Source organism: Saimiri boliviensis, chromosome X, assembly GCF_048565385.1.
Source record: "Saimiri boliviensis isolate mSaiBol1 chromosome X, mSaiBol1.pri, whole genome shotgun sequence".
NCBI lineage: Eukaryota > Metazoa > Chordata > Mammalia > Primates > Cebidae > Saimiri > Saimiri boliviensis.
Window position 1 is genome coordinate 103,422,975 of NC_133470.1, and position 27,983 is coordinate 103,450,957.

At 37.8% G+C, this 27,983-nt stretch overlaps 1 protein-coding gene across 1 annotated transcript in view; it reads left to right on the forward strand.

Annotated features, from left to right (window-relative positions):
* The window catches only part of GPC3 (glypican 3), a 465,288-nt gene that overhangs the window by 377,818 nt on the left and 59,487 nt on the right, over positions 1–27,983 (forward strand). The window contains exon 7 of the mRNA XM_003931143.4: positions 27,203–27,362. Within this exon, the coding sequence (XP_003931192.1) occupies positions 27,203–27,362 (160 nt within the window). The remainder of the gene's footprint in view (positions 1–27,202; positions 27,363–27,983) is intronic.

Consider the following 27,983-nt stretch of genomic DNA (forward strand, 5'->3'; position numbering starts at 1 on the left):
AGACATCTGTCAGTTAATACATGCAAGTTGTACATTGGTTTGGTCCAGAAAGGTAGGAAAACCGGAAGTGGGGACTTTTCAGGTCATAGGTGTATTCAAAGATTTTTTTGATTGGCAATGCCTTGAAAGGCTTATCATCAATAGAGGAATGCCTGGGTTACAATAAGGGATTGTGAAGACTGAGGTTTTATTGTGCAGATGAAGCCTCCAGGTAGCAGGCTTCAAAGATAATTGATTGTGTTTCCTGTTAGACTATAGAGTCTGATCTATCAGTAATTCCAAAAAGGGAGGAAGGAAGGTATAATGAGTCATGTCTCGTTCCCTTTCCCATTATGGCCTGAACTAGTTTTTCCAGGTTAACTTTGGAACATCCTGAGCTGAGAAGAGGGCTCCATTCAGATGGTTAAGGAGGCTTAGATTTTTATTTTTGGTTTATGTTCTTGATGGCTCTTCTTGCATATCTCACTTTCCGTGGACTAAATGAATACCAAAAGCAAATCTGTGAAAAATCCTTTTGGAAGGTTGAGACCACTGAGATTTTGGTGTAATAAGATAATTGATGTGCTGGCATCATTGTTCTAAGGCAAGTTGAAGTAGAAAAAAAAAAAAAAAAAAAAAAAGAAAAAAAAAAAAAAAAAAAAAAAAAAAAAAGGTTCCTTCTTAGAATTATCCCAAGGAAATATCTTTTCACAGGAGAGGATACCAAGTCATACCTATAAAGAGTAGAATTTTTCTTTTATTCCTTTCTTTTTTTTTTTGAGACGGAGTCTTGCTCTGTCACCTAGGCTGGAGTGCAGTAGTGTGATCTCGGCTCACTGAAGCCTCCGCCTCCTGTGTTCAAACAATTCTCCTGCTTCAGCCTCCCAAGTAGCTGGGATTACAGACACCTGCTGCCATGCCTGGATAATTTTTTGTATTTTTAGTAGAGATGAGGTTTCACTGTGTGAGCCAGGATGGTCTCAATCCCCTGATCTTGTCATCTGCCTGCCTCAGGCTCTTAAAGTCCTGGGATTATAGGCATGCCACCGCACCTGGCAAGAGTAGAATTTTTCAATCACCTTAACAAAGAGACAATAGGATGTTTGTTTCTGATTTTAGGGTTGCAAATTCTTTCTAACTGGTTAGTGTCCTTTGTTGTCTCTTTTTTAATTGAGTAAAATACACATACTATAAAACTCGTCCTTTTAAAATGTACAATTTGGTGGTTATTAGTATATTGACCAAGTTTTGCAACCATCACCACTAACTCCAGAATATTTGAATCATCTCAAAAAGAAACTTCATTATGCCACTTACTCCCAACCCTGGTAACCCCTTATCTGCTATGTATTTCTATGGATTAACCTATTCTGACATTTCATATAAATGGCATCGTATCATATGTCTGGCTTTCTTAGCATGTTTTCAGGTTTCATCCACATTGTAGCATGTATCAGTACTCATTCTTTTTTATGGCTGAATAATATTTCATTGTATGGAAACAACACATTATGTTTATCCATGCATCTGTTGTTGGACATTTGGTTGTTTCCACCTTTTGGCTATTGTGAATAATGATACCACAAACATTGGTGTACAAGTATCTGAGTTCCTGCTTTCAGCTCTTTGGGGGATATACCTAGTAGTGGAATTCCTGGATTATATGGTAATTTTATATTTATCTGATTGAAGAACCACCAAACTATTTTCCACAATGCATGTACCATTTTACATTCCCACGAACATTGTATGAGGATTCTGTTTTCTCCATATCCTAACACCTGTTATTTTCCATTTTTAAAATTATTACAGCCATCTAAATGGTTGTGAAATAGTATCTCATTGTGGTTTTGATTTGCATTTCATTAATGGCTTATGATGTTAAGCCTCGTTTCATTGGCCATTTCTATATCTTCTTTGGAGAAATGTTTATTCAGATCCTTTGTCCATTTTTTTTAAATTGGGTATTTGCCTTTTTATTTTTGACTTGTAAGAGTTCTTTAGATATTCTGGATACAAGACCCTTTTCAGATATATGGTTTACAAAAACTTTCTCCCATTCTGTGGGTCATCATTCCACTTTGTTTTTTTTGTTGTTGTTGTTTTTTGGTTTTTTTTTTCTGCTGCCTTGGCCTCCCAAAGTTCTGGGTTCATTTCACCAGGGTTGAAATGAAATTATTCCACTTTTTGATGGCATCTTTTGATTCATAAAAGTTTTAAATTTTGATGAAATCCAATTTATCTATTTTTTCTTTTGCCATTAAATATGCTTTTGCCAAATCCAAGTTCACAAAGCTTTAGCCCTATGCTTTCTTCTCAAAGTTCTGTCATTTTTGCTCTTATATTTTAACCTTTGGTCTTTTTCTTTTCTTTCTTTCTTTCTTTCTTTTTTTTTTTTTTTTTAACAGTGTCTTGCTCTGTCACCCAGGCTGGAATGTAGTGGCATGATTTTGGCTCACTGCAACTTCCACCTCTCAGGCTCAAGTGATTCTCCTGCTTCAGCCTCTCAAGTAGCTGGGATTACAGGTGTCTACTACCATACCTGGCTAATTTAACTATTGGTCTATTTTGAATTTATTATTGTTTATGGTACTAGATAGGGATTCAAATTTATTCTTTTGCATGTGATATCAAGGTTTCCTACCACCATTTGTTGAAAAGAGCATTCTTTCATTTTGAATTTCTTTCATTATAAATGAAATGAGCATTTCTTTCATTATGAATGAAAAGAGCATTCGTTCGTTCATTCATTCATTCATTCATTCATTCATTCATTTGTATCCAGAATGTTTAAGAAAAAAATCTGTCTTATATTTTTAGTATGTAGTAGCCAGTGTTGCTTCTATTTGTTTTGAATACAAATTCCATTTTTCTTCCCACATTAGATCCTATACGTAAGAAACAACTTTACACAATAATTTGTATGCGGGTAATACTTGGACAAGTGCCATAAATTCATGTATATTGTACTTTCTGAATAGATTTTCTCTAATCATAGCAAAATTTATTTATTTCAAAACTGCAACTCTTTGAAGTGTTCAGCTCTAATAAAATTTAGGTATTGCTGGGTGCGATGACTCACACCTGTAATCCTAGCACTTTGGGAGGCCAAGGTGGGTGGATCACCTGAGGTCAGGAGTTCAAAACCAGTCCGGCCATCATGGCGAATTAAAAAAAAATTAAATTAAAAAAATTATGTGCATAAAAATTAAGTTATAAAATTGTGTGCACTACTGAAAATCTAAAGGCTAATCTCAAGAATGAGTAAGACAAATATTGATAGTAAATTTTAATATTTTCAAAATGTTCGGGTTCACACACATAAATGAAATCATTTTAGGCTGGGCGTGGTGGCTCACGGTTGTAATCCCAGCACTTTGGGAGGCTGAAGCGGGCAGATCACTATGTCAAGCATTCAAGACCATTCTGGCCAACATGGTGAAACCCATCTCTACTAAAATACAAAAATTAGCTGGGCATGGTGGTGCGTGCCTGTAATCCCAGCTACTCAGGAGGCTGAGGCAGGAGAATCATTGATCTGGGAGGCAGAGGTTGCAGTGAGCCAAGATTGCGCCACTGCACTCCAGCCTAATGACAGAGCAAGGCTCCGTCTGAAGAAAGAAAAAAGAAAAAAGAAAAAAATCATTTAAAAAACTGGAAGGGTTATACTGGAATACTATAGACATCAGGGACTGGGTACAGTGGCTCATGCCTATAATCCCAGCACTTTGGAGGCCGAGGCAGGAGGATTGCTTGAGCCCCGGAGTTTGTGACCAGCCTGGGCAACATAACAAGACCCCTGTATCTACAAAAATAATAATAATTGGTACCATATTTCAGACACCATTGTGAAAAATGATAACTAGGTATCTTTACTCTAGTTATCAATTTGTATTCACAAATTGATCTCTATATTCCTGAACTTATTTAATCTTTTGATTTACCTCTGACTAGGTTTGTCATTTTAATCCCTAGGTTGCTTAGGAGGATACCATTTGGTTTGATGAAAAAGCTGGAATGATAATAGCTCAAACTCTTTTGAGCATTTAGTATATGCTTAGCACTGTTCTATATGTTTCAAGTTATTCAGTCATGTATTTAATCATCATCATCCTTATAAGGTAAATATCCCACAATTACTTTTGCACCAATCTAATACCATTGGAGACAAGGAAACATGCAGAGAGGCTAAGTTATAAGGGCTCATAGCCATTAAACTTTGGATCTATAGAGTGACTGGGCTTCAGAGTCCTTTTCCTGACTGCTATTCACATGTCTTTTGCAAAGAGAAGTCTTTGACAGGTATATGCTTAATTAAGATCATGTTTAGAAGGAAACGAGAGAATAGAATTAGAAAAAGAAATGACTATAGGCTTCAATGAAAATGATTTTTGTGACTGGGTGAAAATTGTTTGACTGGATATCCTGGAAAATTGTCTTCTGGAAATATCTATATACTAGGGTTCACTTTTGTCATAGAATTATTTCTTTATCCATTTAAGAGTGATACTTTATTAATAAATCAAATGTTTCAATTTTTTTTAAAAAGAGCAGCTGGGTATGGTGACTCATGCCTGTAATCCCAGCACTTTGGGAGTCCAAAGTGGGTGGATCACTAGGTCAGGAGATCAAGACCATCTTGACCAACATGGTGAAACCCCATCTCTACTAAAAATACAAAAATTAGCTGGGTGTGGTGTCATGTTCCTGTAATCCCAGCTACTCAGGAGGCTCAGGCAGGAAAATTGCTTGAACCCAGGAGGCAGAAGTTGCAGTGAGCCAAGATTACCCCACTGCACTCCAGCCTGGCAACAGAGTGAGACTCCATCTCAGAAAAAGAAAAAGAAAAAAAAGAAAAAAAAAAAAAAAAAAAAAAAAAGAGCATTCTTTCCCCCCATTGAATTGTCTTGGCACTCTGTCAAAAATCAATTTATGTACCCTCAATTATATTCCATTGATCTATATGTCTGTCATTATTTCAAGAGCTCCCTGAACTAAGTACAGTACATTTACAGTAAGTTTTAAAATGCGGAATTGTGAGGCCACTGACATTGTTCTGGTTTTTCGAAATTGTTTTGGCTATTCTCAGTACTTTCATATGAATTTTAGAAACATCTTGCCCATTTAAAAAAATAAGTTGGAATTTTGATAGAAATTGCATTCAATCTGCAGACCAATTTGGAGACTGTTTCCATCATACTACTGAGGCTTCTAAACCATGGATATAGGGTGTCTTTTTATTTACTTATATCTTTTTAAATTTCTTGTGGTGATGTTTTGTAGTTTTCAGTGTATAAGTCTCACACTTCTTTGGTTAGGCTCTAAGTATTATTTTTTTTAATGTGGGGGAGTTTGTAAAAAAATTTTTAATGTAAGTGTAAATAGAATTATTTTATTAATTTCATTTTTAGAGTGCTCATTGTTAGTCTATACAATACAATTTATTTTATCAGTCATGTATTCTACAATCCTGCTGAATTTATTAGCTGATAGTTTTTTCTGAATAACAAAATTATGTACAAAATTGTGTTACTTGTGAATATGATTTACTTTTTCCTTTCTATGAGTGATTTTTATTGCCTAATTGCTCTGGCTATAACCACCAGTACAATGTCAAATAGAAGTGGTGAGAACATACGTGTTTTCTTGTTTCTCATCTTAAAGAGAAAACTTTCAGTTTTTCTTCATTATGTATAGTGATAGTTGTGAGTTTTGGATAGATATTGCTTATCAGATTGAGAAAGTTCCCTTTTATTCCTAGTTTGTTGAAGTTTTTTCAATCATGAAATGCTGTTGAATTTTGCAAAATGCTTTTTCTGCATCTATCATGATAATCATATGATTTTTCACCTTTCTTTTCTTTCCTTTTTTTTGTTTTTGACTGCATTTTCTTTAATTTTTTTTTTTATTATACTTCAAATTCTGGGATACATGTGTGGAATGTGCAGGTTTGTTACATAGGTATACACGTGCCATGGTGGTTTGCTGCACCCATCAACCCATCATCTATGTTAAGTATTCCTCCTAATGCTATCCCTTCCCTAGCCCCCAACTCCCCAACAGGCCCTGGTATATGATGTTCCCCTCCCTGTGTCCACGTGTTCTCATCATTCAGCTCCTACTTATGAGTGAGAACATGCAGTGTTTGGTTTTCTATTCCTTTGTTAGTTTTTGCTCAGAATGATGGTTTCCAGCTTTTCTTAATTTATATTAATATAATAATTTATATAATATATTCATATTAATATATCATATACATTGATTGATTTTCATTTGCTCAACCAAACTTGCATTCCTGTATTAAATCCTACTTGGTTATGGTGTATAATCCTTTATATATGTTGCTGGATTCAGTTTGCTAATACTTTTAAAGGATCTTTGTGTCTATATTTATGCAACACTTTGGTTTTCTTTGCTTGTAATGCCTTTGCTTGGTTTTATTGTTAGGGTAGCACTGACTTCATAGAATGAATTGGAAATTGTTCCTTTCTCTTCCATTTTTTGAAAATTTTATGGTGGATTAGTGTTAATTATCGTTCACCATTTGGTAATATTTACCAGTGAAGCCATCTGTTCCTGGGCATTTCTTTGCAAAAAGTTTTTGATTACTAATTCATTATTTTACTTGTTATAGATCTATTCAGATTTTCTGTTTTTTCTCGAGTCAGTTTTAGTAGTTTGTGTCTTTGTAGGAATTTATCTATTTTGTCTAAGCTATCTAATTTGTGCACATGTGATGTCTATAGTATTTCAGTATAACCCTGTATAGTTCTGTAAGATCAGTGGTAGTATTCCCTCTTTCAACCTTGATTGTAGTAATTGGAGTCTTCTTTTTCTGGGTAGTCTAACTAATGGCATATCGATTTTGTTATTAATCTTTTCAAAAAAATCAACTTTGGGTTTTATGGATTATCTCTATTTTTAAATGTTTAAATTTCATTAATTTATACTCTAGTACTTATTGTTTACCTATGTAGCTACCTTTCCTAATATTATTTATTTCTTCTTACAGTGTGGGTTACTGTCTAGTGTCCTTTTACATCAGCCTGAAATACTCTCTTTAACATTTCTCCTAGGATATGTCTCCTAATAGCAACCCTCTCAGCTTCTATTTCTGTTTCTATTTTTCTTTTCTTTTTTTTTTTTTTTTTTTTTGGCAGCCTCACTGTGTCAACCAGGCTGGAGTGCAGTGGTGCAATCTTGGCTCACTGCAACCTCCACCTCCTGGGTTCAAGCGATTCTCCTGTCTCAGCCTCCTAAATTGCTGGGATTACAGGAACGTGCTACCATACCCAGCTAGTCTTTGTATTTTTAGTAGAGACAGGGTTTCACTATGTTGGTCAGGCTGGTCTCAAACTCCTGACCTCATGATCCATCCACCTTGTTTTCCCAAAGTGCTGGAATTACAGGCATGAGCCACTGTGCCCAGCCTATTTCTGTTTCTTTTAATTTCCCCTTTATTTTTGAACGACATGTTTTCTGGTTACAGAATTCTTGGATGACAGGTTTTTTTCGTTGTTTTTTTTTTTTCTTTCAGTGTTTTGAATGTCATCTCGCTGCCTTCTGGCTTTCATGCCTTGTGATGAGAAATTAGTTGTTAATCTTATTGAAGATTGCTTGTACATGATGAATCTCTTCTTTCCCTGCTTTCATGATTTTTTCATTGTCTTTGTCTTCAACAGTTTGAGGTGTGTGTGTGTGTGTGTGTGTGTGTGTGTGTGTGTGTGTGTATCTCTTTGAGTTTATCCTAGTTGGTGCTTGTTGAATTTCTTAGACATATAAATTTATGTTTTTCATGAAATGTAGAAAGTTTTCAACCATTATGTCTTCAAATATTCTTTCTTCCTATTTCTCTCTCCTGCTTCTGGGATATCCATTATATATTTGTTGATATCCTTGATGGTATCCCACCTGACTCTGCAGATTTGTTCATTTTCAATCCTTCTTTTTTCTTTTCTTCCTACTGAATTGTCCCAATTGAAGTAGCTTCATATTCCCTGGATTTTTATTCTGCCTGCTCAAGTCTGCTGTTGAGTCCTTCTAGTGAACTTTCATTTATTATTTTACTTTTCAACTCCAGAATTTCTATTTTGGTGTTTTACATAATTTTTGTATTTGTTGGTATTGTCTATTTCATGGGGCATCATTTTAAAAATCTCTCTTTAATTCTTTAGTCATGGTTTCTGTTAGTTCTTTGAATGTGTTTTATTTATTTATTTATTTGAGACAGAGTCTCGCTCTGTCACCCAGGTTGCAGTGGTGTGCCATCTTGGCTCACTGCAAACTCCACCTCGGGGGTTCAAGTGATTCTCCTGCCTCAGCCTCCTGAGTAGCTGGGATTACAGGCATGCACCACCACACCTGGCTAGTTTTTTGTATTTTCAGTAGAGACAGGGTTTCACCATGTTGGTCAGGCTAGTCACAAACTCCTGACTTTGTGATTCACCCACCTCAGCCTCCCAAAGTGCTGGGATTACAGGCGTGAGCCACTGCTCCTGGCCTGAATGTGTTTTTAATAGCTGATTTTAAAGTCATTGTCTAGTAAGTCCAATGTCTGTGCTTCCTCAATGGCAGTTCCTATTGGCTACTTTCTTCCCCTGTGTATGAGCCATATTTTCCTTTGGTTCAATTTTTAAAATCTCCATTTCTTCATGAGGAAGTAACATAAGTGCTTGAAAATTATTTTATATTTGTGCATCCATTGTATTTACAAAAACCACTTTCTTATGTTTTATAGTTTCCAAAATACTTATTTAGGTTTATTACATTTGATCCTAAAGGCAGCCCTGTGCTTTTTCCTGGGTAGAGATTATTGTTATTACTGTTTTACAGATGAGAAAACTGAAATTCCTATGACAAGCCTCTTTCCATGATAGTGTATATATTATGTGTCCCTCTGTCTTTTACATTTAGCCTGCTGCCATTCATAATTTCACTATGTTGTTTGATGTACAAGCTCAGTTTGGTCTCTTTCTTTCTTTGTGCTTGATATTATTCCAGATTGTTACAAAAATAGTTTTAAAATTGTTGTAAAAGCTCTTGGAACATTCTTATTAAATTATTTTTGTGAAGCAAACTACACAGAAGAACAGCCACATTCACCAAAAGCCATAAATACTTAGATTTACTTCTGGCTCCTAAGAGAATTCTTCATTTGGGAGTTCATTCGTATTCAGGTTTATTTTACATGTTTCCTTATTTGAGTTGCTTTTTTTTTTCTTTTGATGTTTTGATTTTTAAGGTACCAAAGCCTTTTTCTTATAATACAGGGTATTTGGGTTACAGTTTGAAGATAAGATAACTAGACCACTGTCAATGTGGAGTTAATGCAAGAATATCCAAAAACATCCCATCTACACCAAAATAAGTGTTTCACCAGTGTTCCACAGTCTCTGTATTTTCCACTGCCAATCATTCCTTTGGGGTAAGCCATTATTCTCAGCAGGCCCTGTTTAAAGGCACAGTTTACCAAAGGGGAGTCATATCTTAAACCATTATTATTTTCTATTAATAGACAAAGGAATCTGACATTTATTCACAGTCTATTGTGTGCCCAGGCACTGTGCTAAATTATTTCCTCATGACAGTTCATATAAGGTAGGTTATATTATCTCCATTTGACAAATTTGGAAAACTTAAATCACCAAGAACAAGATCCTAAGTGATTGACAGATAGATTTTGCCAGGGTAGAGGACCTGAAGAATGGAAGAGGTACCCCACTTAGATGAGTGAATAGGCAGACAATGGGCATTCAAGGGCCATTTTCTTTTATCTTTTTTTTTTTTTTTTTTTTTTTTTTTTTTTTTGAGACAAGAGTCTCACTCTATCCCCCAGGCTGGAGTGCAGTGGTGCGATCTCGGCTCACTGCAAACTCTGCCACCCGGGGTCAAGCAATTCTCCTGCCTCAACCTCCTGAGTAGCTGGGATTACAGGCACCTGCCACTGCGCCCACTAATTTTTTTGTGTTTTTTAGTAGAGACGGGGCTTCACCATTGGCCAGGCTGGTCTTGAACTCCTGACCTTGTGATCCACCCACCTTGGCCTCCCAAAGTGCTGGGATTATAGGGATGAGCCACCACACCCGACCCTCAAGGGCCATTTTAAAAGACTGGGTCATCTGGGGAGAAGCAAGTAGAGAAGACCAACCTTGTACAATTGAAGGTACTGTTTCTTTATTTCCCTGTCAGCTAGACTGAGTGGTGAGAAGTGTTGTAAATTACAAGGAAAGTTAGAGGAGAGAGAGGTACAAGAAATAACAGACTTCAATAATTATTTACCATAGGGCTAGAAAGTGAAATTTTACAAAGCAATACAGTGAATGAGTGTGCTTCTCTAAAAGCAAGATAATATTTCTAAGGGTAAGTTTTGACCTACATAAGGGAGCGAATGTTTTCATGCCAAAAGTAAAGGAACTGTTTTCCCAGTTGAGTTGATGAAAAATAAATCTTATTTCTGGCGGGCATACCTAGAAACAGAAGTCAAGCTGGGGTGGGGTGGGGCAAGGCCATGTTTTGGTAAGAAGAAGTACTTGATTAGCAGCAGCAGCAACCTCCTCCAAACTCCCGTGGCCCTCCATGTTTTATAGTACTTGTTAGGGAAGTTATGTATTTGCTTTCCATTAATTAAGGTATCTGCATAAGTGTGAGTGCCTAAGCATGTGAATTTGTTGGGCACTCTGTCTCTGATGTTGTGGGTGGTGCGTTTGTGGCAAAAGGTCTCTTCATTGCCAGCTCACAGATGGCGATTCTAGAATTTAGTTCAAACTTGTGGAATCACTACGTACAACTTCACTGATGATTGCACTGTATATGTTCCTGCCTCCTTCCAGAAACATGAAAACACAAGATGTCGACCATCTGAAATGTCAGGGTAGTCCTTAAATATAGATGCTATTTAAAGATGTATAAATTATAACCATCCCACCAAATTTCATCTCTGGGGCAGCAACATATTTGAAGTTTTGATTCAGTTGAAAGGCACCATAATTTAGGAGTTTACCATTTATATTAACAAAATTGATCAAATGCTTAAATGTGTATAAGAGACTTGGAAGCAAAATAGAATTATGTGTAATTGAATGCAAATGCAATGGCAATGATTTCAGTACGATTAAGCCTCTCTAAGATACTTTCACCTGGAATTACTTGGGAATAGATAGAAAGAAATGAATAGAAGAAAATAATAAAGGGAATTTACTTTGGCAGGTTGATTTATCCACTTAATCAGGAGTGGATCAGAATGAGAAGTTTGAAAGGCTGTAGGAGTTGATGATTTGAGTGTAGAAACAAAGCCTTTTCCTCATCCTGCACTGAGCTGATTTTATTCCACTACCTTTCCACACCTTCCAGAAAGGAACTCCTTGTGGACTGTATATTTCCTGAGGGCAGGCTGTATGTTCTGTAACTACCACTTACCCACACCAACCTGGAAGTTGGCTGCTACGTGCTCCACCCCTCACCCCTACCGCCACCCCCACCCCTACACCACCCCTACACCACCCCTGCACAGGGGCCTTGTTGCTCTCCCACAGGCCTGTGATTTGGCAAGGTTTGGCTAAGGATTCAGGAAGAAAAACCTCATTTTCTCCTACTGGAACTTAAACTCGTCTTGCAGCTCTCACATTCTTTCACTTTTTTTTTTTTTTTTTTTCCACTTTACCTGCCCTCAACTGATTCTCCTGTGTTATCCCCAAGAATTAGGCAGAAATCTAGCATTATTTATAGCACTGGTGTGGTTGAAAGGCTTTACTATCTTTTGTCTTCCTAGACTTTCTGTCTTCACCTGTAAAATGGGGGGCGGGATTTAACCATATGCTCTCTCAGGTCCTTTCTAACTCACTTACCATTCAAGTCTGTGACTTTCTTCCCGACTCTTTTCTAATTCCCTTATAAGGTGTTGAATATAATGCTGAGCACTTCTGGGTGCTGGATACATCTAATATCTCCATTTTTCATAGTAAATGCCATCTTCTGGGAGGCAAGTGCCCCATTTCCCAGCCATCTCCTTTCCTGTTGCATCTACCTAGGGCATTCAAGTTGATTTCTTCAAAGACGGAAATTACTATAGCTGTATCCAGAAGAATTATGTTGACTAAACATGATATTAAGACTGTGTGTATATTACCTAGTATGTCAAAAGGGGGTTAAATGTTATGGGGGAGGATAACAGCTGTTTATTTAAAAATCTTAATTGAATATGACTACAAGGAATCTCAGAGGATGATGGAGAAGCCCATGTTAGAACTGGTCAAGACGTTATTACCTACTGAGCTCATTGAAGAGAAAGAAAGGTGGAACTCTAAGTGTGTTGACTATAGCCTGTTATAAGCTGCCCCTTTCCCTTCCCACACTTAACTTCTGCTGTTCCTACCACTCTGTCACCACCATCATCACCAAACAATTTTGTGGGATAGGGAAGGATTCCAAGTAAGAAGCCCAGCCAAACACTTCAGTCCCAGGAGCAAGCAAAATGTGCACACCCTATCCACCAAAGAGGGCCAACAGAGAAAATACTTCACCAGAATCTCTACCAAAGTTTATCTAGCCAAAATAGGAAGAGTTCAAGCTCTGCTCAACACTGAGTACAAATTAGCTGGACTTGGATACATGATGCTCTTCCCAGACCTTGTGGTTAAATTCTAATAACCTTCTTAGGAAAAACAAGAAGCCTGTCTTGGGAATGCTTGATGAGGTTTGGAATTCAAGAATAAGAGACAATGATGAGAGAGACCCAGATGAGCATGGAAATGATTGTATCCGAACTAAGTTCCAACTGTATTCTTATTTCAGACAAGTGAAATTAACCTAAACTATGCTACCCCAAGGCAAGCAGATACACTAAATCAGCTGGTGTTTTAGGGGATGAAAGGTCGATGTGAAGATTAGTTTAGGCAAATGCCAAGTAGCAATTATTTTGTGAAGGTTAGTTTGGGCCAATATTAAGTAGAAATTATTTTCTAAGCCTATACAGTTAACCCATCAGAAAATTTTACAACTGGGAAAAAACATTTAAGGATATGATAGAAGTAACTAAGCCAAAATTGAGAAAATGTTTGTCAATATCAATAATAAATAGATGTTAAATGACTGTGAATTTTGTTAAAAGACCATATGACCTAATATGGGATGCCAGCAAGGGAGTAAATATATTCAAATTGTGAATGGCTAAGCTTAAGTTGAACTACAGTGTTCAGTGATATCCTTTCAAACAATGTCCTAAATAATTACCAAAAGCAGGGCTCAAATTCCTTTCCTATTGGAGAATACCAGCAGTTCGGTTCCATTTCACATTTCTTCATCCATTGTTTGACCGTGCCGGTCAAACCACTTAGGGTACAGAAAAGAAAACTATACAACAACAAGAAAGTACTTAATCATTTGGTAGCTGCAGAATATAACTGGGCATGCCAATGGCCCACGTAAGAGTCTAGTGCCCTATGCTGGGCATGGTGGCTGGCGCCTGTGATCCCAGCACTTTAGGAGGCCGAGGTGAGTGGATCACCTGAGGTCAGGAGTTTGAGACTAGCCTGGGCAACACGACGAAACCCCCTCTCTACTGAAAATACAAAAAATTAGCCAGGCATGGTAGTGTGTGCCTGCAATCCCAGCTACTTGGGAGGCTGAGGCATGAGAATCGCTTGAACCCAGGAGGCAGAGGTTGCAATGAGCTGAGATCGTGCCACTGTACTCCAGCCTAGGTGACAGAATGAGACTCCATCTCAAAAAAAAAAAAAAAAAAAGAGTTTAATGCTCTAGTGGTCTTCTGTGACCAACATGTTACAAAAGCTACACATGCTGAATTCAGAGAGACCCGATCATTTTAATGTCTTTAATGCTGTATTTACCAAACAAAGCACTGTTTTAGGACATGTCCCAGTTTTTTCATATTTAAAAGAATGACCTGAGCATTTCTGAAGTTAATGTTTACTTAAGGAGTGAAGCTAAAAATATCTATAAGGGCACCATTTCTTTGCTGCTTCTGCTTCAGCCTGTAAAGGTGTATGATTAGATAGGAATATTGTAATGATTTTACTCATGTTTCCGGAGAGAGAGCCCATTTCTCCCTTAGGATTCAGTGACCTAAAACTGGGAAGGTAAAGATTTGAAAATCTCTGACCTTCAAGGAAACTAGAAACTCAAAATAGAGTTTTTCAAGTTTCAGTCTCAATTATCTGAAACATATTTAAAAATTCGTATTCTTCAGATGGTATACCAGAATAGGAAAACTGCTCTCACTGAAAACCTTAAAGGAAGGAAGCTTTGTCAGAGAAACTAGAGGCATCTCACTAATTCTCAGTGAACTAGAGGCCTTCTGGAAGAATAGTAAACCAACGTTCCCCAGTCGTTGTGGTTGCCCCTTCAAGCCCAATGCTTGATGACATGGCTGGTGTGGTTCATACACAGATGGTATTTTTAGAAGCAAGAATTCTCATTTCCCAAAAGTATAACCACAAGAGGTCTATTTGGAATGAATCACATTTACACATTAGGACAATAGTAAATGTTCAGATCATGTCTGTGTAACCTCAGTTCCCTGAAGAAATATGTAATATCTTGGTACACTGTCACCCCGGGACCCTTGCCCTCTGTCGGTGGCCCTCATCTAACTGAGGTGATTTATTTGGAAATGAAGCAGGGCTGTGGGGTTCCACAGATGTCTTTGAAGTAGCTTTTTCTTCCAAAAAAAAAAAAAAAAAGTGATATTTTGACCTTGCGGCTATTCACAAAAACTTGTATAGGGACAAAAATGTTGCCAGTCTTCCACAAAGTGGGTAGCAAGGCGCAGAGACCTTCAGGGAGAATTTGAACTTGGTGGCCTGCAAGGGTGCCTTGCTGTGTTGCACTTTGCTGCCACAGCCGGCACATCAGCCTATTCTAGCTAAGATTTTGGGCCTAGGCCAATCTCAGGTCCAGCCTTTATAACTGCAACTGGACTATGTGGGGCTTTTGGACCTTAAACTGAGCTTTATTCTAGTAAGGGTGGAAACCCTGAAGGAGGTCATTACAGAGCCCAGAATTAACACACACAGGCAGACTAATCTAGCAAAGAGAGTGCTCATCTAGGAATTGACAGAGGCTCCCTGGGTGGCGTGGATAACCTTGTTTAGCCACTTAGTGCTTTGGTTGGCCACATCTTTGGGTTATCTGGTTCATTTGCTTAAAAAGATCGAATGACTGCCTTCCTCTTTGACTTTACCCTACTCTGTCAGAGGAAGAGTCTCCCTCATCTGGAGGGAAAGATGGTACCTGCCTCTCATGGTAGCCCAATAAAGTAAATGCTGGTATTCAGTCACTCTGTCTGTTCATCTGTCTTACCTTCTAGCTGTGGAGTCAGGGCTCCCTGGCAGGAATTGGCTATTACCAAACCAGGACAACAGCAATGGCATATCAGACTGGTCAAAGAGACAGAGGTTGGAAAAAAATCAAAAGTCAATGAATAGGGCTAGCACAGTGGCTCACGCCTATAATTCCAGCACTTTGTGAGGCCAAGGCGGGAGGATGGCTTGAGCCCAGGAGTTCCAGACCAGCCTGGGTAAGATAGCGAGACCCTTATCTCAAGAAAGAAAGAGAGAAAGAGAGAGAGATAGAGAAGGAAGAAGAGGAAGGAAGGAAAGAAGGAAGGAAGGATGGAAGGAAGGAAAGAAGGAAGGACGGAAGGAAGGACAGAAGGAAGGAAGGAAGGGAGGGAGGGAGGGGAATAAGTTACTTATTAATTTCTTAACCCATTGGTTTGTTCATTCTTTCAATTAGTCCTGAGCACCTACTATGTGGTGTCAGGCACTGTGCTAGTCCCACGGCCATGCCCTTTCCAGATTAATGCTGGAGTTCAAAACCCCTTCTTCCTGGCCCCATTCCAAATCCTAACAACTTTATACTAGCTATCCTGAAAAAAGTTTTCAGGCTGAAAATGCACATGTTGCCTCACCTGTCTCTCAGCTCTAATTTCCTCATTTGTAAAATGAAGCTAATAATATCTGCCCTGGTGTCTTACAGGGGTCCCATGTAGATCAACTAAGAGAACAGATACAGAAGCTTTTAATTATAAAAATCATAAAATGCTAATGGTAGCGACTCAGTAATGAAGATTTATTGAGGGTTTATAGGTTCCCTAGATTTAGCCTTACCCAGGCTATAACTGAATGTTAACCTATACCAAAAATTCTGAATTCATCCTGTTTGGAAATTCAGATTTTATGAATATGTAATTTTTCATGTATAATATTAATGTATTATTTTCCGAGTGCTGTGCTCCAGATACTAAGCTCAGTGCTTTACACGAATTACCTCATTTAATTCCCATAATTATACAACGTGGGAGGTGGGTACAAGTATTATTATACCCATCTTATAGAGAAGAAACATGGAACTCAGAAAGGTTAAAAAATAATTTGTTGGCTGGGCACAGTGACTCACACTTGTAATCCTAGCACTTTAGGAGGCTGAGGTGAGAAAATCAGTTGAGCCCAGGAGTTCACAACCAGCCTGGGAAATATAAGGAGACCCTGTCTCTACAAAAAATTTCAAAAATATTCAGTCGTGGTGGCATGCACCTGTAGTCCTAGTTGCTCAGAAGGCTGAGGCAGGAGGATCACTTTAGTCCAAGAGGTCAAGGCTGCAGTAAGCTGTGATCACGTTGCTGCACTCCAGCCTGGGCAACAGAGCAAGACACTGTCTCAATAAAGATAAAAAATAAATAAAAGAATAGCTTATTTATAGCAACAAGGCTAGTAAATGGGAGAGTCAATTTGAACTCATGTTTTCTGACTTCAGAGTATGAACCTTTAACCACCATGCTATGCGTCCTCTTGGAAAAGAATCAAACTCTGTACACTTCTAAGCTATTGGTAATATTATCAGAAATTTTCCACTTTGAGGTAGCAGACAGTTTCCTAGAACTGCAGAGAACTATTTCTACCACTGGGGAAGGAGCCCCACTGAAACTGATTTAATTCCATCCTGGGTCTGCTTCTTTCATATCTTGGTGTTTTGTTTATTTGTTTCCTACCCGTTTAACAGAGGGATTTATTTTCGTTAGTTTCAGTGCCACATTCACAAACTATAAAGTAATAATTGGGAAAGCTGGAAGTGGTAGAGAAAGTATGTTCTGTGGATCAGAGGCCCAGGCAAGAACATATGCGGGTGCGGGTAGCTTTGCTGATACCATATGGAAGTACAGCCTCTAGCAGGTCTCTTCTCTACTCTTTGTGATTAAACATCTCTGTGTGCATCCTTGGTGCACAGACTCTTATCTTAATGGGAGCATCCAGAAGGGTTTTCCCAGACCCACAAAAATTCCACCCAGCCTTCTTTCTAGTACTTCAGTGTGTGGCCATGGAGTGTTACATTTTTTGCATTAGGAGGTATTTGTAACAAGCTCTTATGTCTGCTGCTATGGCTGTTGCTGCTACCCCTCCTTTCCTGCTTTTCCTCTTCAAGCTCATCATCATTATTCTGAGCAGCAGAGTTAACATGTCCAAGAACTTACTACCTTTCCAGGCAATGTGCTAAGAACTTTACATGCATTATTCTATTTATTTGTTCATTCATCCACTTAATATTTACTGAACATTACTTTGTACTAAACATTGTGCTAGACACTGGTAATCGAACACACTGTTATCCCTTCTGTTAGTCTAGTGGAGATGTAACAGGGAATATATAATTACAAACCATGGAAAGTTCGAGAAAAGAAGAATACATAGAACTATATGAAAGGTGAATTGTGTTATTTCATTTAATACTTCAACAGCCCTGTGAAGATAATAAATAGTATTATCCCCCATTTTACAGGTGAGGAAAGAAGCTCAGGGAATTTAAGTGACTTGCACAAAGTCACACAGCTAGTTTGTAGACTGAGTAAGATTCACATCCATGCTGGTCAGATTTCAAAGCTCACGCCCTTAACTGCTGTACTTTACTGCCCCCGCAATGTGTGAAGTGCACATATTAGCCATCACTTCTAGCCCTATACATTTGATTTATGGCTTTATCTCAAATGTGTGGAGTTGCAATTGTTTCCAATTAGTTGTGGCTGTGGTTTGGTGCATTCGTTCAAAGAGAATGTGCACACAAAGCACAGGTCACGTAGTAGACCTTGTGGATGTGCACAACGTATAAATAATAATGGCATTCCAAAAAAGCTGGGCTTCATTGGAGTCACCACATTTGTTTTCCATTAGCTTACACTACTCAAATACAAACAGTAAAGCATGTGTTTACATTGCTGTGGATATGGAAAGCCAGGCCTCCAAAGCATATTTTGCAGGCCATATAAAGCTGAGCATCCAAATAGTTCAAAATCAGTTTTATAAGCCCAGCTTAATAGCTTTAAAATGTAACCTGGATTCTAGATATTAAAAAATGCCTACAGAAGGTACGTGAGTAGCCAAAAGAGACAAAACCAGCTAAATCCTTAAAATATGTACCAAGTCCCATATTTTCAGTATCTATTTTGTTACTTATCCCTTTATGTTTTTTAAATGCTAAAGAGCTTAAAGTCAAGCAAACTCTTAGCCGTGTAGCAGCTGTAATGGAATTTTTCATTCTGTACTAACCAGCTTTCTGAAGCTTTTCAAAACAAACCTGTTCATGATGAGATAGTTTGGTTATTTAAAACACAGTAAATGACAAGCCTGGGGAAAGCAAGCAGGAGGCATCCAATGTTGTTCAATGCCCAGTGCTTATCTCCCCATCCTGGTCCTCCCACCCAATAGTGAAAAGCTTTCCCATCAAGTTATAGTTAATGCCTAGCATCTGAGAAAATGGAATTGAAATGGAAATTATCTGAGCTAAAGGCAGTAAAGATGGCAAAAATTTACAATGAACACCCCATTTGTTGATGTCTTTACCTTAGACACGTGTTTCTTTTGAAGACTTCTGGACCGGGACAGGGTAAAGATGTTATTGTTAATGGGATCTCTATTACTTGCTCCGTAGCTTCGTCAAGTTATGTCCCCTCTCTGAGCTTCAATGTCCTCCCTTAATGTGAGAAATGGGGATGGCAGTGTTCCCTGTTACACAAACTGGTGGAGAGGATTAAGGATTATGTGAGAGAACATATGTTAAACCCCAGCATGGTGTGTGGCTGATAAGGTTCATATCTTTGCAATCAAGACAATTCCAAGAAGCCTATTATTTATACCACATAGACAGATCAAGACTTCCTGCTCCACTGATCTAATTTCAGCATATTTGATCCCTCTCAGAACAACTAGTATGTCCTTTGATCTTCCATCAACCAAGCACAAGAAGAGCTTCGGCCAAATCTCATTGTCCCATGCTGCAGTGCCCTTTTGTTATCTTGGTTATAGCTTTTAAAATATGAAATTGCTGTACTTCAGAAAGCCTTTTTTCTCTTACATTGTGTTTCTAATTTTCTTAAGTAATTATTCCAGGCTTTTGTTTCCTTTTATCACACAACTCTGAGTACGTGTTCCAAGGCTAACTTTACATGTTTCCCAGTCTAATCAAATGAAGTCAATCACCCTTATACAAGGGTATTTTCCTTAACTACAAAGACAAAAGGTCACGATGTCTATACCTAACTGAAAAAGGAAATAATCAGATTGCATTTACATTTAAACACATGGTTTGAAGCGCATGTACTAAGGATTCCAACATGCATGATGCTCCCGTGGCTCTTGTCAGAAGATGGTTTCAGAGGGATTCTGGGAAGCAGAGTACCATTGGAATAGCCTTTCTAAAAGAGTAAGGAGTGGTGTATGGTTCAGTCACAGTAAGATGAGGGGGAAAGATCTAGTTAGGCATGTGCCTGTAGTACCAGCTACTCGGGAAGCTGAGGCAGGAGAATCGCTTGAGTCCAGGAGTTTGAGACCAGCCTAGGCAACATAGTGAGACCCCAACTCAAAAAATATAAATGCAGATGTGTGTGCTCCATCCCAAACCCACTAAATCAGAAACTCTGTGAGTGAATGGGGCTAGGGAGCATGTCTTTTTTTTTTTTTTTTTTAACTTTTGCCTTTTATTTTTTCAAAATCACAATTTGTTTTTATTTTGTCAAAACTGCTGACCTTAATATTATAGGGAAAGAAATGATTGAATGATTGCCAAGAGCTCAATATCAACACTAAAATGTAAGCCATCATGACTGTTTCTACACTAAAAAAAACTTACGTTTCTCTTAGGTGTTTGGGGGAATTATGGCTACACATTGAATTACTTGTTATTTAAATACTAATTCAATGTGCATTATCTTAGATATTTTTTCTTTTTCCTATGAAATGCCATTCAACTTAAAAAATGTTTAATTCTTTATTTTTTCCTTTTATTTTTAGTTGACACATAATAACTGTACATATTTATGGGACACAGAGTAATATTTCAATACATGTATACAATGTATAATGATTAAATCAGAGTAACTAGCATATCCATTACCTCAAACATTTATTATTTGTGTTGTGGACATTCAACTCCTCTCTTCTAGCCTTTTGAAAATATACAATAAGTTATCATTAACCATATTCATCCTACAGTAGTATAGTACAGCAGTCCCCAACCTTTTTGGTACCAGGGACCAGTTTTGTAAAAGACAATTTTGCCACAGACCAGGGGTGTGATGGTTTCAGAATGAAACTGTTCCACCTCAGATCATCAGGCATTAGATTCTCATAAGGAGCACCATCTAGATCCTTCACATACGTAGTTCACTATAGGGCTCCCACTGCTATGAGAATCTAATGCTGCCGCTGATCTGACAGAAGGCGTAACTCAGGTGCTCACCGACTACTCACCTCCTGCTGTGTGGGGACCCTGGTATAGAACACTAGAACTAATACCTGCAGTCTAGCTGTAATTTGGTATCTATTGACCAATCTCTCCCTATCCCCCTCTCCCCATCCCCTTCCCAGACTCTAGTAACCATTATTCTCTACTTCTATGAGCTCAAACTTTTTAGCTCCTACATATGAGTGAGAATGTGGGGTATTTATCTTTCTATGCCTGACTTATTTCACTTAACATAATGTCCTCCAGGCTCATCCATATTGCCTCAAAAGACAGGATTTCATTCTTTATTATGGCTGAATAGTACTCCATTGTGTATATGTACCACATTTTCTTCATCCATTCATCTGATGATGGACATTGTAGATTGATTACAAATCTTGGCTACTGTGAATAGTGCTGCAATAAACATACAAGTGCTGATATCTCTTCAATATACTCATTTCCTTTCCTTTGAATAAATACCCAGTAATGGGATTACTGGATCATAGGGTAGTTCTATTTTTAGTTTTTTGAGAAACTTCCATACTGTTTTCCATAATGCCTGGGCTAATTTACATTCCTATCAACATATATAAGAGTTTAGCAAGGCTGATTTTTTAACAAGCATCCTGGTGATTCTTATAGAATTTAGAGAATCACTCTCATAGTTGTATAAGTATGTACGTATACTTTGACCCAGTAACCTTACTAAGGAAATAATCCAAGATATGGAAAGAGTTATGTGAATGTTCCTGATGATTACATCTTTGTTTATAAAATAAAAATAACAGTAAACAATGCAAATATTCAATATTAGAAAAATGGTTAAGTAAATGTTGATAGATCCCTTAATGAATAGATGCATCATCACATTTAAAGTATGACATTTATCACATTTACTTATTACAACAATTCTGTGAGGCAGGCATTATTTCCCTCATTTTACAGATAAGGACCCTGAGGTTTAGGGAGATTAAGCAGCTTGTCTGAAAATACAATTTTTTTTATTGAGATGGTGCCTCACTCTTTCTCCAGGCTGGATTACACTGGCACAATCTCAGCTCACTGCAACCTCCACCTCCTAGGTTCAAGCAATTATCCTCCCTCAGTCCCCCAAGTAGCTAGAACTATAGGCGCGTGCCACCACGCCCAGCTAATTTTTGTATTTTTAGTAGAGACGGGGTTTTGCCGTCTTGGCCAGGATGGTCTCTATCTCTTGATCTGGTGATCCTTCCACCTCTGCCTCCCAAAGTGCTGGAATTACAGGCATGCACCACCACACTTGGCTGAAAATACAATTTTAATAAGTGGAAAAAGTAGATTCTAACTCAAGTCAATACGACTCAATACAAGTCAATATATTTACTTCCCAAATACAAGTTCACTTTTAAAACAAGCATTAAAAAGTGCTGACCTTTTGAAAACACAAACATTATTTATTAAAGTTTGGGAATTAGGAGGTTTCTTCCTTGTTTCTTTTTCCTTGCATGTTTCTATATTTGATAGTTGCATATTTAAAATATTATATTCTAAAAGAAAGTTGATTGTATGCTTAGACAACTGTGATAGTCTCAGTGGCTAAAACAGAGTTGTACAGAGGGTAGTGGCTGTAGAAAAAGCTGGAATGTGAAGGGCCTTGTGCACCTCCACTAGGGTGTCCTCTGTATGCAAATTAATGCACAGCAGAAGTGTCAGGTTAACGGAATGTCTATGGGGATAGTGGAATGAAATACTTAGACTAGGTTTTAATAAGATAGTTTACACTGATAATCATTATTGCATGCCTTGGCTTTCAAAAAGCTAACAGGACAGTGTCCTTTGAAAACAGCAAACAGTTAATCAAAAGCATTTGGCCCCTAAAGTTACCTACCTTTGGTGCAAGTCCTTCATAATTGTCTTTTCATAAAGTGAGTGTTCAGTCTGAAAGACTGAGAAAGGGAACAAAAAGGTCAATATTGTGAACTGTAATTAGGCAATTGGATTTCTGGGCCAAATTCCCAGGCTGCACTAAATCCACTCCTTGCTAGCAATTCCTCTTCTATGACCCATTACCCTTCTTTCAACACTCTGAAGCTTCAGTCTCTTCTTTAAGATTTTTCCATTAACAATAGCTTTCTAGGTTTGGGTTTGTTTTGTTAAAGTGTAAAAGTCTGCTGTAATCCTTCTTCTATGCTGAATTTGTCACCAATATAGGAGCGATTTAATACCTAAAGAAGTAACTTCACTGGCAAAGTTTTAAAGGGTTTTTGTTTAATTGCACTTTGTTTTAAACTGAGCTACTCAAGAATACTGGGGGCACTGTACCCAGGTTAGAAATGGCCTCTCAAAGATTGGCTACAAGTCTGAGCTTAAGTCCTCCCAAAATGTTTAGGTATTCATCCACATATCTTCTTCTATAATTAATCTGGGCCTTGACTTTCTCCTTTTTCATAAAGTTGTGGAAATTGCTTTTAAAGAATTAAAGATACCACAACACTTCAATTTGCTTCACTTCAATAGCATATATATTGAGTGCCTACTATGTGCTAGGTACTGCCTTAAATGCTCTGGAGTTCAGAGATATACAAAATGAAACCCCTGGGCAGCTCACAGCATGGTGATGGAGAGAAGTCATATGTACAAATAATATCAGATTGCATACAGAAAGTGGCATGTAGGAGGTACAGATAAAGGGAGCAGTGGTAGAAAAGGGAGAGGGAGAGCTGTAATGACTGTCTACCAGGAAAACTTTATTAATGACATGGCAGTAGAACTTGGCTTGAAAGTATGGAGGGCTTTGAACAGACACAAATGAGGAAAAGCTCACAGTACATTCTCAATGAATGTGTAATGAAAAGTGTTAATGAAAAGGACAGATGTGGCCGGGCGCGGTGGCTCAAGCCTGTAATCCCAGCACTTTGGGAGGCCGAGGCGGGTGGATCACAAGGTCAAGAGATCGAGACCATCCTGGTCAACATGGTGAAACCCCGTCTCTACTAAAAATACAAAAAATTAGCTGGGCATGGTGGTGCGTGCCTGGAATCCCAGCTACTCAGGAGGCTGAGGCAGGAGAATTGCCTGAACCCAGGAGGCGGAGGTTGCAGTGAGCTGAGATCGCGCCATTGCACTCCAGCCTGGGTAACAAGAGCGAAACTCCGTCTCAAAAAAAAAAAAAAAAAAAGAAAGAAAAAAGAAAGAAAGAAAAGGACAGATGCAAGATATGAGAGAAATAGCAAGTTCACTAATCTATAGCTAAACATAAATTCTACTTCTGTGAAAAAATTTTCAGGTATTCCGTGATGTACACAAAGAATGCATTCTTGAAAATTAACATAAAAATGCTTATGTGGAAAGCAAATTTCTCGTAAGATATAATGACAAATTTCTCATAAGACATAATATCTCATAAGACAAATTTCTCATAACACATAATAATGTTGAAAGCAAATTTCTCATAAGACATTTGGTGAAACTGAAGTCATGTTATAGGCTAGATGAGCAGTTCTCAAAGAATGGTTTATGGACCCTGGGAATCAAAGAAATCCAGGCATCCACAAGGTTAAGACTACTTGCACAGCAGTACTAAGATGTTATTTGTCTTTTTCCCTGTGTGGATTTTTGCACCAGTGGTTCAAAAGCAATGGTAAGTACAACTCTTTGATGCCGCAGTGTGAATTAAGACACCACAGGATGAATTCAGCCAATGGCACAAAAATGTTGTAGTCATTGTATTATTCACTGGTGTGTACTTGCAGAAAAGTAAAGGGCAGTTTCACTTAAGGGTATCATTGCTGAAACTGTAAAAATTTACTAATTTTATTAAACCTCATCTCTTACACTTTTTAAAAGTTCTGTGTTATAAAATGGGAAGTACACTTAAAGTATTTACACGGTAAACCATGTCAATGTGCATTTCAAGAAAAAGCACTTGTGAGATATTTGAGCTGTGAGCCTCTTGTTTCATTTTTACTTGAGAGAATGACTTACAAAATATAGTTATGCAGACTTGAGTATTTGCTAGACATTTTCTTGGAAAGGAACAAAGACAGCCTGTCAGTTCAGGGAAAACAACTGACAGTATTTATTGCCAATAATAAAATTCAAACTTTCAATAGAAAACCAAAAATTGTTTTAAACTTTTATCTGCCACTGTGAGCTTCGGAGCTTCCCAAAGCTTAAAGACTTCTCAGATGAGATTGGGGGTAATATTAATGAATATGATTTTTTATATCATATAATGAAAGGTATTGACATTTGGAAGAACTACATTGCTCAGTGAGCCAATATTTTCCAGATGACCCATGCATGATGATACAAAATGAGTAAAATGCATGTTCAAAGTTCAAAACATACCAATGGATTAATGTAACAGGACATGAAATGTTTATTTGTATAGTCTCATATTCCACATTGCAACTACTTGTTGAGTTTTAATGTAGTATCAAAGAAAAATCTCCACAATTATCTGAAAAGTCTACTAAAATACTTCTCTCTTTTCTTATGACATATCTGTGGGAGGTTGGATTAACTGCAAATGTTTCAACCAAAACCATACATCACAGTAGATTGAGTGGAGAAGGAGATTTGATAATCCAGCTATCTTATATTAAGCTGGACATCAAAGAGATTTATAAAAATGTTAAATAGTGCCACTCTTCCTACGAATTATCTTATGTCTGTGAAACTATGTTTGTCATTAAAAAATGTTTATGTTCTAGCCTGGGCAATGTAGCGAGACCTCACCACCACAAAAAGTCAAAAAAATTTAGCTGGGCGTGGTGGCACACAATGGTAGTCCCAGCTACTTGGGAAGTTGAGGTGAGAGGATTGCTTGAGCCTGAGAGGTCGAGGCTGCAGTGAGCCATGATCATGCCACTGCACTCCCACCTGGGTGATGGATCAAGACCCTGTGTCAAAAAAAAAAAAAAAAAAAAAAAAGTCTGTCACATTATGGGTTCATTCTTGTTATGTTTACAGAAGCTATCAAATATTTTTAAAATTTATCAGTTATAATTTCTAAGATGGCAAATGTTGGTAGCGATAACTTATATAAACCAAAGTGTTCTATGGTTCTCAGTAAGTGTAAAGGAGTCCTGAGACCAAGAAGTTTGAGAATCACTAATCCAGCTCATCTTAGCCTGTATATGTATATAACAAATTTAGTTGTGTATGATGAGCAGCAGAGGATGTGGTAGGGTGAGAGAGTGGAAGTGCCGGGGTGGGAGAGTGAACGTGGTGCTGGAGTGGGAAACAGTTGGTAGGTTGGCTTCTGTAATCCATTAGAGGTTGTTGGCCAGAAAAAAAAAAAAAAAACAAAAAAAAAAAAAAACAAAAAACCTCTTTAGGGCTTTCCTCTTTGCTAAAAAATAAAAATAAAAATGTAAAAACCACCTGCAGAATCACATTTCTCTGTAGTATGTAGCTTTTTCCAAGCAGGTTTCAGTGTGGCAGCTAAATCACAGGTGGAGAACATAAAAGTATACTTAGCCGTGGCAATAAACATAGGGACTATGGAAACCGCAGAAACCCCAGCCTCTGTTTGCAGCAATTTTTCTTTCTGGATACCTCTTCCACAATCACAAAAATATCAGTTTCTGTATATCCAGAATCTTTTGTTGGTTGTCTTTTAAAAGTAAGGGATGGGACTAAGATTTAGTATGAGAAATGGGTGATGAGGAAGAAGCCAGGACAAAAACAGAATATGAGAATGAAGTCTTGGAGAGAGATGGTGAGGAAAAATAAGATGGAATTGGACAATGGCCCTTGGGGACCCTTCATGCGGTGCACTGGGTCTATGGGTCAGTGGAGAGACTTTCGAAAGGTGGGAGTCCCATAAAATTAGTAACATATTAGCCATGTGACTGAAAAGCCAGACACTGCAGAGTAAAACAAACATGTCTCTTATTATGCATATTATCTACAATAAAGCAAAATGAATTTAAAAGCATCTTATTGGAATTGCAGGAGGGGAGACTATTAAACCGTTTTTCTAGTGATCAAGACATATATAATTATGATGATTGATTATAAGTAGTCATTGTAAATGTGTATAAAATGGCACTGCTATTCCCTTCATTTGGCAGGAAGCATTTTGTGGTTTTAATTTAGTGACTGTAAATTTGGTTATTGGGGGCTTCCATAGGGATCTTTTCTGATACTGATGTCCTCCTAGCTTTGTGTTATCATGTCTTAAGTTCCCCAGCAGTGAGTTGTATCATGGAGACTTTCAGGAGCTTAAATACCATGGTATGAGATGATCTGATGCAATATACACTCTGGCTACTGCATGATGTAAGTAGAGTCAAGGAGTACAGCATCACATCAAATGCTGTGGGAAGGTCCAGAAGTATGAAACTCTAAAGAGTATAAGCAGTTTACAGCTACTTAAATTTGAAAGTGACTTTTTAAAGCTTCTGTGTAATTCACTGAACATTTTTCAATGCCTCCTGTTAATAACACACTGTAGACCTACCTGAGAAATATGAAGTGCTGATGCATTCCTGTTGTTTTCTTTCAGCTCCTGAGAACCATGTCTGTGCCCAAAGGTAGAGTTCTGGATCAAAACCTGGATGAGGAAGGGTTTGAAAGTGGAGACTGTGGTGACGATGAAGATGAGTGCATTGGAGGCTCTGGTGATGGAATGATGAAAGTGAAGAATCAGCTCCGTTTCCTTGCAGGTAACTGATTAGTGCTGACCCAAATGTAATCTAAACATGGTGATGCTCAGGAATTAAAAAGAAATTGAACCTGCTGTCTATAATTCCCCTACAATCCTTGCAATATACAATGTCATCAATTCTTCAAGGAAAGACTATACAAGCTCTAGAAAGTGAAGTTTTTAGGTAGCGTTTTTTTTTTTCCCTTCCTCCCTCCCCCACCCCCCCGCGCCCGTTTCCAACCTTGGGTAGATTAAAAGGTTAACTTCCTGTTTTTCATTATCTAAAAAGAACTGACCTAATCAGTTTGCTCTGTTTCTCACTAGAGATTTCCTTGGTTCTTCTCATTTATAAAAGGAAATGGATAATAATAAATGCAAATTTGGGATGAAATAATCTGTACAACAAAGCCCCATAACACAAGTTTACCTATATAACAAACCTGCACATGTACCCCTGAACTTAAAACAAAAGTTAGAAACAAAAAAAGAAATGCAACCTTGGGAGTCTTGTGAAAACCAATGGTGGGATAACTTTCAAAGGAAGAGCCATTAGCTGGCCCTCTTTTCTTAGGACGCTATGTCTATTTTGTTTTCTCACAGCTGAACGTAGATAGGCTATGACACATAACTGAAGACCTAC